General features: G+C 45.2%; 1 protein-coding gene across 2 annotated transcripts in view; it reads right to left on the bottom strand.

The window, feature by feature from the left end:
• Positions 1–12,500, bottom strand: part of snap25b (synaptosome associated protein 25b) — a 36,837-nt gene that overhangs the window by 17,168 nt on the left and 7,169 nt on the right. For both annotated transcript variants that reach the window (XM_060071776.1, XM_060071777.1), the window contains exons 2-3: positions 4,830–4,936; positions 2,758–2,799 (exon numbers count right to left, since the gene is read on the bottom strand). In XM_060071776.1, coding sequence (XP_059927759.1) covers positions 2,758–2,799; positions 4,830–4,901 — 114 coding nt within the window. In that variant the 5' untranslated portion in view covers positions 4,902–4,936. The remainder of the gene's footprint in view (positions 1–2,757; positions 2,800–4,829; positions 4,937–12,500) is intronic.

Here is a 12,500-nt window from a genome sequence, read left to right on the forward strand (position 1 = left end):
TGTGTTAACTGTTCCTCACTCATTACGTTAGGGCTAGGTTAGATGAGAGCCCACTCAGAGCAGAGGACGCGGGGGTAAAGATAGTGTGTCTGTATGCTCCGAGTTCATCGCTGTGGCATTCGGTTTTCATATCACACTGCAAGCTTTATGGGGTTATTTCCTTTGTTTGTGAGGAAATTAATGTTTGGGTCTGTCGTAGGTTTCCAGCAGGGAGGGTTATCATGGTTGCAGGGGATGTTGGTTTGGGTTTTGAGCATCAAAATAAGCTTTTCTACATTCATCTGTTTCCTTTTAAGTAACCCCTCAGACACCAATTAAAACAAGCCCACTGTGCCAAAATATATAACGGTCCACCACGGTTGACCACTTGAAACACTGTGGCATTCTGCTGATATTTGCATCAAATTAACATCTAACATTGACCTCCTTGTGTCCCAGGGGTAGCTTTGCCCTTCATTACCAGTTAAAAATAAAGTTAAGTGCCAAATTCGACTAAATCCCTATCCAGAAAAACAGTTGACACAAAACACACCTGTCCACTACCCTTTGTAGACAAACAGCAAAACTCAATGCTTGACCATTCACAGTTGGACCATTGTTCCACACTGGTGCTCTTTTCTGTTCCATACCCAGCCTATAGTCCCCCTAGAGACACCCTTATGTTCAGTAACATAAACGCATTGTCAGCCAGACAGAGAGGAGCCTGATGCAGCCAAACATCGTTATTTGTCAGCACTTTCAAACATATTACACGTCTGGAGGCAGACCCCCTGGGGCTCGAGTCCTGGCCCTTTGGTTATATACAGAGAGTATACGCTACGCAACTTTTGGGATTTTCGTTGTTACGTCTTGCCACATTGCATCCAACATCGTTTTTTTGCATCTGCTGTCTCTTTGATGTGGTATTATACTCACACAGCCAATCCGGACTCAGACAGGGATCACAAAGGACCGGCTCTAGCAGTAGATATCCACCTCAAAGACCATCTCTCTGATCATCTGAACCGACCCAGTGTGACAGGATTGCAACGCTTGACATTCAAGGTGTACTATTTACCCCGAGAAAGGTCATAAATTAGCTTTATGGAGCGTCAATATAGTCTGTGTCCGATCTTTCTGTTTCTTTCTTCGGATCAACGTGTCCGTTATCATGATGGATGCCATTTACAAAGGAAGAAGGGAGGTTTAAAGTATTTTTCTTAGGCTCTGGTGTTGTGTATTTCTTTCTTCTTCTAGTGATGGCCATACTGTCCATCCTGGTGAAATGTGTCAAATAGAATTGCCACCATGCTCCCAATGTCTGGGATACTGTGAAGGCTTGGTGTTCAGCTGGCGTCTGCTCATACTTGTAGGTGATGGAAACCGAGGTTTCTCATGTGGAACTGTTGTCCTAGATCACCGTGTTGGGGGAAAGATTAATCTGTGCTGAGGCATAGCGGGCACCTGCTGTAAATGATGCAAAACTGGCCTTCACATAACTGGGTCACATTTCAAAGTTGGTTTTTGCAATGGTGGGACTGGACAATGTCACACAGCCATCCAAGGTCTCTCTCTCTTCACACTGTGCATCGTCAGACTAGAACAGGCTGGATCAGGGCAGGCGGACGGCACAAAACCTCAATTTCTTATTTGAAGCATTTTTTTATTTTTAAATCAAACAATCCTCATTACATAAAAATATGATGTAATGAGGAAGTATGATTCCCTCATTACCATTATTCCTGTTCAGATTGTTGGCCCAGCTAGAGTCACTACATATTCCAAGAAGGTATTAACAGTATCATATCCCATAGCCATGTGTACTTATGATGCCATGGGGTTGAATTCCAACCGAAAACCTTCTATGAATTCCTGTGATGTTGATTCTGAGATGGTTCCAGAGGAGATCAACATGTTCCACGGTTTCATATTCAGCTTCTGCATTAGCAGATAAAGGATACAGCTTGTGGATGCTGCAACAGGAAGGAGTCTGAACAGGGAAATTGAATCCGGGAGGCTTCAGTTCGAAGGACCTCCTGAATAACCACACAACTATCCTGTGCTGTACAACCAGAGCTAGCAGTGGACATAGATAGATACAGGCTGTCAACCAGCCGGCACCTTGAGACAGGAAAAACATTTTGGGATGTATTGATGTGTACTCAGGTTGCCTTAGATGCTGATATAAAAACTGAGATGAAATCGCACGGAAATCCATTCCATCTTCCTAACAAGAGGTGCATGCTTTACGTGTGAAAGCTGAGGTCACATGGTAGGTCCACACTTTCTTGTGCCTTAATATAAAGCTGTGTCATGTCATAGAAGTTGGTAGTAGTAGCAAGCGTGATCACAATTACTGCAGATTTTGTGTATCCCCTAGCTTGTCTTAATGGCAGGCAGTCAGTTCAAGGTCACCAGGGAGAAGGTGGGGGTGTTGACAGGTGAGTGACAGGAAAGGTGAGGCAGAAAAACACTTGACATCTGCCATTCATGCCCCATCTTCACTTTTGACTTTGATAAAGACCAGATGTCAGGTCAGTCAGGGCTTTGAAAGTCAACCAAGACAAAGCAGAAGGCAAAAGTGCTGTTATCATTGTCGACGTAACAGTGTCCAGTCATAAGTGTGTGTGTTTGTGTGTGTGTGTGTGTGTGTGTGTGTGTGTGTGTGTGTGTGTGTGCGTGTGTGTGTGTGTGTGTGTGTGTGTGTGTGTATGCGTGTGTGTGCGTGCGTGTGTGTGTGTTGGGGGGGGGGGGGGGGGGGGGGATCAATGAACTCACCTCCTCAACCAGGGCCAGCATACGCCGAGTGCTCTCCAGGGACTAGAGAGAGAGAGAGAGAGAGAGAGAGAGAGAGAGAGAGAGGGGGACAAAAGGGTCTTTACTCTGAGTGAAGGACAGCTTTCACTCAGAGTTTCACTCGTCAGTGTTGAGATATGAACAGCTAAGATGTTATTTTCAGCAGCGAGCCATTGACGCAGTAAAAACGGTCGCTGGTAATAGACGTGAGTTACTGGTTATGGGGCCATTTAAGCTGTTAGCACATACAGTTGATGTCTCATATTAGTTCATCGGCCTGTATGTGTGGAGATACAGGGGACTAACTTTGACATGCCTTGCTCCTCGCTTCCCATCTTGCTGCTTACTTGTTCTCCTATTCTCGATGCAATCCTACCTTTTTGCCCTCCTTGTCTGTTCTTCCTCTTCTTCATCACCCTCTTATGCATCATAGCTCCTACGGCATTGTGTCCCCCTCCACTCTGTCCTTTGCTCTCATTTTCAGTCCTTTCCTCCAATGTCAGATCAAACCCCCGACTTTAGCATCTGATCTTCATGCATTTCCCCTTTACACGTACACCGACAGTGTCCATCCATCCATCCACGCAACCATTCTCATCCATTCGGCCATCCTCTCTATACATCGGAAATCCTGTCTCTATCCCCATCACACACTGGACGTGCCTTCTGGCGACATACAATGTTCAATAAACTCCAGACCGTTCTTATTCTCAGCGGGAGACCTCCCACCGGTACCAGCTTTCAGCGCCGGCCATTACGTTAAACACAAGCAGTCCTGAAATCCACATTGTTGTTCTTTCTGCCACGCAAGGCTGCAGGACGCTGTGCTCCGCGGCTCGGTTGGTGTGTGACCCTGATTGACTCTGTCGTTCTTCTCGCCCGATCCGTCTCACTCTTTCTATCTCACTCTTTTCCATCTCTGTCTATCTTTCCCGTGGCTCCCATCTTGTCTCTGCCGGTATCCGAGAAGACTCTCGGCTTTGCATTATCTCCTCATGAATGTTTAATGGGAGCCATCAGGGCTGGTCTATTATTCCCTCCAGAAAAATGACCTGCTCCTTCCTGAGCTCCTCTCCAACTCATTAGGGTGAAGCGGAGGCTTCCTGAGGAGCTGATGAAAGGGTGAGGGCCAAATGTAAAATACGAAGGGGCCTCTGTCGTTTGTTCCTTTTTCAAGGGTGATATCTGTTTAAGAGTGTTTCTGCAGGGATGTATACACCTTCACAGGAGAAAATATAATCGACTAACTGTAAAGAAATCTTTATGAATAAAATCGCGTTACATAGTACCTGACATTGATTATTCAGACTTGATTTTAGCAAGAATTTTAGCAAGAAAGGCCTTTTCACCATGTCTGTCACTCAATACACTGCATTATTCAAAATATGGGACATGCTGCTATGTCATTTTCAGCCGGGTCCATATATGTAGTATATATTTATGTAAAATAAAGGGTGTATTTGTGTGTCGTAATGTGTGAGAGTGTGTGTGCGTGTCTGTGTGCGTGTGTGGGTCAGTGTTCGTGCATGTGTGTTCTTACATCCGCAGCTGCTTGGTCTATAATGTGTGTGTATTTGTGTGTGTACTGTGTCAGGGAGTAAGCGTACGTCAGAGTGTGTGAATGCGTGCGTTTGTGTGCGTCAGGGTTTGTGTGCGTCTTGCTTGTGTAAATCATTGGCTAGTTGGTCTATAATGTGTGTATAGGTGTGTGTCCAGGTGTGTGTGTATTTGTGTCAGTGAGTGTGTCATTGTGAGTGCGTGTGTGTTCTTCTTATATCATCAGCTACTCGGTCTATAACGTGTGTGAATGTGTGTATGTGTGTGTGTCAGTGAGTGTGCGTCATTGTGCGCGTGTGTGTGTGTTCTTCTTAGATCATCAGCTACTCAGTCTATAACGTGTGTGAATGTGTGTATGTGTGTGCGTCTGTGATTGTGCAACATTGTGCGTGCGTGTGTGTTTGTCTTATATCATCCGCTACTTGGCCTATAACGTGTGTGAATGTGTGCATGTGGGTGCGTCTCTGAAGTTGTATGTGCGTGTGTGTTCTCCTTACATCATCAGCGACTTGGTCTGCCCGTGTCTGCAGGTCAGCCAGCTCATTGCGCATGTCAGCTTCATCGGCCATCTTGGCTCTGGAATGTGGACCTCAGGGGGCGGGACCTGGAAGAGAGAAGAACGTACAGGTCAGGGACCCAGAAAAAGAATCAACCATTCACACAGAGTTCAACTGAATGGGTCCTCTGCATCCAACCCATCACTAGGACCTATGGTACCGCCACAGTGCACTAGCCGGGGACGAGGGCTGAACGATTTGGGGAAATAATCTAATTTCTTCAGTATTGCGATTGAGATTTTTCTTTCTAAAGTTACTTATGCTCTGTATTCTCCAAACAAGCAATAATTAATTCTATAGTATGAGCTTTTTATTTTTTTTAATTTCTTTAAAAAAAAAAAAAAATCGCAACCCTTGCGATTTGCGAATCACGTTCTATTACAACGTGATGTCTGATTGAATTTGGTTAATCCTTCAGCACTACCAGAGACCAACTCCAGAAGTATCCCTGAATACACTGGCAGTTCACCAATTCACCTTAACCGATGGCTACAGATGACTTAAGGTGTGGGAGGAAACTGGAGCACCCTGAGGAACACCTCGAGAACACAGGAGAACAAACAGACTCCTACCAGAATAGTCCCAGCTGGGTTTGAACCCGTGGCCTTCTTGCTGAGAGGAAACAGTTCCAACCACTGTGCAGACTGAACGGATCAACCCATACACAGGAGACTACCCTTGTAAGTGCCTCTATGCCTGCATTGAACCTGCCTGTAGTATGAACAGTCAAGTTAAAGTTTAGTCCCGCCCTGTTTTAAGCTGAAAAGACCTTCAGGTTATTTGATCCAGTCCCACTGTTGCCTACCTTGTATCCTTGCACATAACAACATCCTCCTTTTTCTGTCATCGCATCATGTCACAACTGTAGGTTAGGTACCATGACTTAAGATAAGGAGGTAGAAATCTATTAAGAATAAAAAAATAAATAAAAAACATAAAGAATAAAACAAAAGGATAATGCGTGGATTGTGAACAGTCATAGCAGTAACCTTTCTTTCATAGATTTGAGCAAATAAATTAGACAATGTTGAAGAAAAACCAAACCCCTTGTTTAAGCTGTGTTGCTTGTTTAAAATGTCTTCTCACCGGGGTGGGGGATATTGCTGGTTTGATTTTGTCCACCCTCTACAATCAGGGTTGGGGCCCATTTGATGGACGTTTAGCCTGACACCTCCAGATCAATCTTCTCAGTGCATTTTCCATTTCCAAGGGGGCGATTTTCCCAAGCGCAGACCAAAATGCCTCTGGACTCACTTGATAATAGACCTACAACCAATCAAGAGCAACGAAATGTGTGACACATGGTTGTTGATTAACATGCCTCACCAGCGCTCCCATAGCGCACTCCTCTGCACAGTCTCAGATCAATGGGTGTGATTGGCCTGACCAGGGCCAGGTCTGCTGGAAATCTGTCTGAATGGGAGGGGGCTACGCGCATCTACCAGATAAAATCCAATAGGAGCTCCCAGATCTGGTTCCCTGGCTAGTTGACACAACCCGGTAAGCCAAAAAGCCGGTATAAGATAACTCATGAAAAAACATGTGTTCAACCTATAGAGCGCAACTTGAGTCCTTTACATCCAAAACTAAAACGCCCACAAAATAATCCGTACTATTCCTATTTTAACCTGCTACATCACTTTTCAGCTGAAGTAAGTTGTTTCAGCAGGGTTTGGGTATCTTTGAAAGAAGTCAAACAGGATAGAGACAATGATGTGTTTCTGCTCTCTGGAAGGGTTGCCAGACACTCAGTGTTTGATAGGAGTGCACACTGGAGGAGCCTGAAATATATCCCATGAAAAATGGATGTTTTTTTTTTGTCCGTGGTGAAGCGGACGGTACTGGAAGCGGCTCAGCTGAGGCATGATGGGAAAAAACGAGGATGATGGGAAGAAGGCTGAGGGCTTATCTCAGTCACCTGACAATTCCAACTCGCTCAGACGAGATGACTGCTCTCCAACCAACATTATTGGTTTGTCTTCTGTCTTTTTCCCCCATCTCCCTCCTCCATGCTACATTTTCTCTCTTTGTGTTACGTTGTGTTTTTCCCCAATGCAAATACTACTGCTCCACTGCAGTTAAATATGAATTTGTTTCCATCAAATCAAAGAAACTTCTGATCTTGTCAAATCCTCTAGGATTTGACGTTGAAAAAGAAATGACATGGCCCCCCCCCCCCCCCCCCCCCCTCTCCACCACAACCACCAGCAGAGAAACAGATTTATATTTAGTGAGTCGCGACAGTTTTATAACAGGGCTGAAGCATGCTGGGAAATATCCGATAGTCACACACGAGACAAAGGACGGACAATTTTTTTGTTGCCAGTAAATGTACGCCTACTCTATCAAAAATGCTGCATGTGTTTCTTATTATTTTGGGCTTTTGCAGGACAGTTTCTCTCAAAAGACCCCTCTTCCCAAGCTCACCCTCCCCCTCTCCCACCCCTCCCCCCCCGTCTCCCCCTTCCTCGTCAGTGTTGAATAATTAAGCATACATGCAGGGGGAAAAGAGGTTTGGTGGAAATATGGCCTCTTAAAAGCCCTTCTCTTCATCCATCACTCGCTCTATCATTGCGTTCATTTGGCCTCTCTTTTCTTTTATGCCTCATCAACGAACAGAGCTTTGCATTATTGAGGTCTGCATTTGGCATGTTGGCTGTTTTCCCTGACGCTGCAGTGCTCGGCAACGTAGAATGAGTCGACGCGCAGAGTACGCGATGATTCATTCTACGTGGAATATCAAACCTACCATAAAACACAATATTGTTAACAGCAAAATGGGGTCCACATAATGGAAGCGTACTCTTGCTGAACACGGTACACTCTGGTCACATTTTCTAGTTAACTAGACAGTGAAAGGTGATGGTGAATAATAACAATACAATAACACTAATAATGATCACAACCCATGCTCATGCAAGCAGGGACACAGAGCTAACTTCTATAAAACAGTATATTATTATAGTGTAACGCATCCTCAGAACTAAACTCTGTCTCTTCTCCGGCCTGCCTGCCTTCTTATCAGCTGCTGTTCTGCTGCGTCTTCCTCCGCCCGCCACCCCCTTCCCCCTCAGCCCGTATTCATCTCTGCGGTGTAATTTTCTCCCCTGTTATCGATCAGTCACTGGCTCATCTCTCCCCCCCCCTTTCTCCCCCCCTCAGTGCCATCGGCTTCCTGCTAACTTGAGAGGCGACACTTTCTTTCTACCAAATCTCATTTCCTTTCACTTTATTATTGGATGCCATGCGGGCCCTCGCTCTCTCTCCCTTCTCTTATTGTCATCACTCTCTCTCTCTCTCTCTCTCTCTCTCTCTCTCTCTCTTTCTTTCCCTCCCGGTCTCTCTCGCCCTTCTCTTATTGTCAACACACACTCTCTTTCTCTGTCCCTGTCTCTCTTTCCCTTCTCTTATTGTCAACACACACTCTCTCTCTTCCTTTCTCTCTCTCCCTCCCTCTCTCTCACCCATGTCTTTCTCTCTCTATCACTGTTTCAATAATTTGTTGAGCCTACATATCTATTTATATATATATAGAAAAGAGATAAGAAGAAAGAGAAGAAAGGCCCCGAAAGGGAAATAATAAAAGAAAGAGAGAAAGAGAATACAAATATAGAGATAAGGAGGAACAGAAAAAAGAAAAGAAAAAGAGAATATATTAAGATAATATCTATTTATATAAACCCATTTCTATAGACAGAGCAAAAGATAAGACGAGATAAAGAGAAAGAGAGAGAGAGACAGCGAGAGAGAGAGAGCGAAAGAGAGAGAGATTCAGCAGCACACAGCACTGCTGCGTGGCGTGTGGTACATCATAGAGGCAGTCATGTGACCCATGCCCAGCCCCCACCAAGGGCAGCGCTTCTTGTCACTCAGCGTTATTAATGGCCGCCGGAAGGCCCGGTCTACAGGCCCCGCCCACTGAGGAGATTAAAACTTACAGGAAAGAGGATTTACACTCCACTGTTTACCCTCTCAACACTCGGCTCACTCTCTCTCTCTCTCTCCTCCGCTGGCTGCTCCCTCGTTCCCCAATCTCCGTAGTTCGATGTCTCTCTCACTCGCTCGCTCTCTTTCTCTGTCCCGGCCTCTCTCTCTCTCTCTCTCTCTCTCTCTCTCTCTCTCTCTCTCTCTCTCTCTCTCTCTCTCTCTCTCTCTCTCTCTCTCTCTCTCTTCCTCATGCACTCTCTCTCTTACTCTCTCTCGCTCACTCTCTCCTCTCTCGCTATCTGCCGTTCTCTTTCATTCTCTCTAGCTCTATCTCTCCGAGTGGTAGAAAAATTCCAGTGATGGAAAAACCTTATCCCGAATGCATTCCAGTCCGCTCATCCACTGAGCGCTCAGATTTCCCTCTGTAGCTGAATCTTTGGGTCGTGTTAATAAGAAAACCTAGATGGTTGATACCCAATTCACACCACTGCAGTTTACGAAACATGTGCCTAAAACTGCCGTGCATTATTCTCCCTGACATTACTTAAATGAGGTAATACACCCTTCTATATTCCGCACAGCTCTGTTTCCGTCTATAGTTAACCCAACAGCCTGTGTTTCCTGGACGGGTCCCGGCGCTCCTGGTCGTTCCATCTGTCCCTCTAGGTATCCCGCCTGGCCTGGGCCCTGCCAGCAGCATTCCTGTACTTGTTTATCTCCCCGACATAAACAGACCAACAACCATAATGCACAAAGAAGCAGTGATCCATGCGGAACTAGCGGTCTGGTGTTGTGGTGGCGGCTTGTTGTATAATGCAGCATACGATTAGGTATAGCTAGGTATAACGATATACCATTTTGTCTGGACATGGAGCTCAAAAGGGCTTGCTTTTGTGTGTCTGTTTCTGTGATTGTGTCGCCGTAAAAATGTGTGAATATGTTGTTTGTGTTTGTGTGTATTTTTTCTTTGTGTTTAATGCATGTGTGGAACTGTTTCGTTTTTTTGTGAGTATGTTGTGGGTACATTGGTGCATGCACGTGTGTAAGTGTTATTCCAAATGGAGGAATGTAGAGCAAGTAACATCTACAGTAGCTGCTTGAGAGGGGGGAGGATTAGCACCGTATGGCTTGACATGATTAACACACAAAACTACAGTCCCCAACGTTCAGGAATCCAACTGCCAGCTATTTCAGGAAACAAAAGAGAAAATCCTTTCAGAACCGGCCAATAGAAAATTCCACCTTGAAACCAGAGAAAGTGTAATGCGATGTTGGCCATTACATTTTGTGCTAGTTACAACAAATTCTGTCATCTTAACAATTATTTCTACAACAAACAACTGCACGATTAAACATTGCAAAGTCGATGAATGAATACATGTATTTTGGGCTTGGATGGTACACTGAGGATTCGAGAACAGTGTGCTAGGCCAGTAGACCCAGAGCACAATCCTTTACACACAACAAGGGCTCAATGTCCAAAGACATTGCCAGGACCCATTATTCATATGGCTAATATCACTTTAGTTTGAATCACATTTCCTGTTTGGAGCAACAATATACTACAGTATATTGATCCTGGATACAAACCCATCATACAGGGGAAACAGACATGGAACAACACTTCTACTTACTAAACACGGAACGTCTTCTTGACCCCCCACTTCAACTGACACAGGTCAATGCAATGACATCTGGCAGGTTTCCAATAGAGCAATCCCAGGGAGCAGCTGGTGCATCGATCAATTCGCATTTAGGCAATCAGGCGTCTGTACACCTCATTTGAATGTTAGGGGGCTGAAATGATGTTCCCATTTGATTAATGATATATGCAGAACTGCAACCGCTTCAGTGGTCCAGTCTCAACGATCTCCAATAACATTAACCTAGCCACAATTCGACACAAATGCTCAATTGTTTTGTTGTAGCTAACTAATCCACCGGGTTGGGTTCATTCAGGCGCCACCACGGTCTGTTTAGATAAAGACGCTTTACTATGAAAAATGGGACACGTCTGATTATTTTCTCTTCCCCCCCCCTCAGAAGCCGCTGGCGCTCCATGCCAGGGAAAGCAGGTCAAACTGTTAGTCTTGGTCTTTCTGCAGTGTAGCTAACCAGGGGGCTGTAACGCATATCAACCAAAGCAAAAGGCCATTCACTTTGGTTTATATGCGTTACTGCTCCCTATATGCGATATATATATATATATATATATATATATATATATATATATAGCCTATATACAGTATATACACATATAAACCAAAGCAAATGTACATTTATATGCATAACAGCTCCCTGGGTGATTATGTTTGCGTTTTCAGGCGCCTTGCTGACTCGCGTTTACAAGGGCAATGCTATTCCTGAGCGGAGCGCTGAGGACAGTTACTGTCTGTGTGTAATGTCAGAGATGAGTCTGCTCTCTGCAGCCACTGCAACAGGGTCGGATCTAGTGGGAGGCGAGTGGAAAATGTAAATGTACGGAAAATGTAAATGTGGCGGAGAAATGTCAGAGTGCTGTGGTTGGCCCTCTCCCGGTTGCCCTATAAAACCGGCAGTGGGGAAGATGCTAAAGTGTCAACCTTCAGGATGTCAGCATCTCTCAATATGAGTAATGGATGTCTCAGTGGGTGTGTGTGTGTGTGTGTGTGTGTGTGTGTGTGTGTGTGTGTGTGTGTGTGTGTGTGTGTGTGTGTGTTTGTGTGTGTGTGTGTGTGTGTGTGTTTGTGTCTGGGGGTACAACAACAACAACAACCAATGTCTGTCATTGGTCTCGTGCTGGCTTCTAACAAGCTGAGACAGTCCAATGAAACACTGTGCTGCCTAATTGAAAACATGATGCTGGGCAATCAGCTTCAAGGACAAGGAAGGGGAAGGCAGCTGTGAGGACGAGAGAGAGAGAGAGAGAGAGAGAGAGAGAGCGAGAGAGAGCGAGAGAGAGCGAGAGAAGGGGCGGGCGTGGCGGCCATCTTAACCTGCCACATCTGCTTGGCTCACATCAAAAGAAAGCAATGTTTCATTATTCACTGAAAGGATCCAGATCGATATTAATAATTCAGTGGTTGGCTGAAGGCGTTCCTGTCTGTGTGTGATTATTTATGCGTGACAACATCACGAGAAGTTTCTTAACCTATGTATGGATATGTGCATGACCATCTGTTCATGTGCATTTGTTTGGCATAAAAAATTTTCAGCAACACACAACAGCACACTGCTTTGTATTCATACATCAATCTGGGTTCTGTTGGAGAAATACTTCCACTGGAGCAACTGGGAATACAATTACAAAAGTGAGCTCCAGTCAACCCTAGTTCTCTCGGAGCCGGGCCAAGTTATTCTTAACCTCTGGGTGCCCTATGATCTCTTTCCTTCCCATATTCTTGTGTCTTAATCAATCTATTTAGAATTCTGCAGGGGCACCAACGTTCACCTAAGCAAACACACACACGCACGCACGCACGCACGCACGCACGCACGCACGCACGCACGCACGCACGCACGCACGCACGCACGCACGCACGCACGCAGACACACACACACACACACACACACACACACACACACACACACACACACACACACACACACACACACACACACACACACACACACACACACACACACACACACACAGACTTTCATACACATAATCACCGAGCAAAGATAGATCTTTATTTAACACAA

This window comes from Gadus macrocephalus, chromosome 14 (assembly GCF_031168955.1).
Source record: "Gadus macrocephalus chromosome 14, ASM3116895v1".
Taxonomy (NCBI): domain Eukaryota; kingdom Metazoa; phylum Chordata; class Actinopteri; order Gadiformes; family Gadidae; genus Gadus; species Gadus macrocephalus.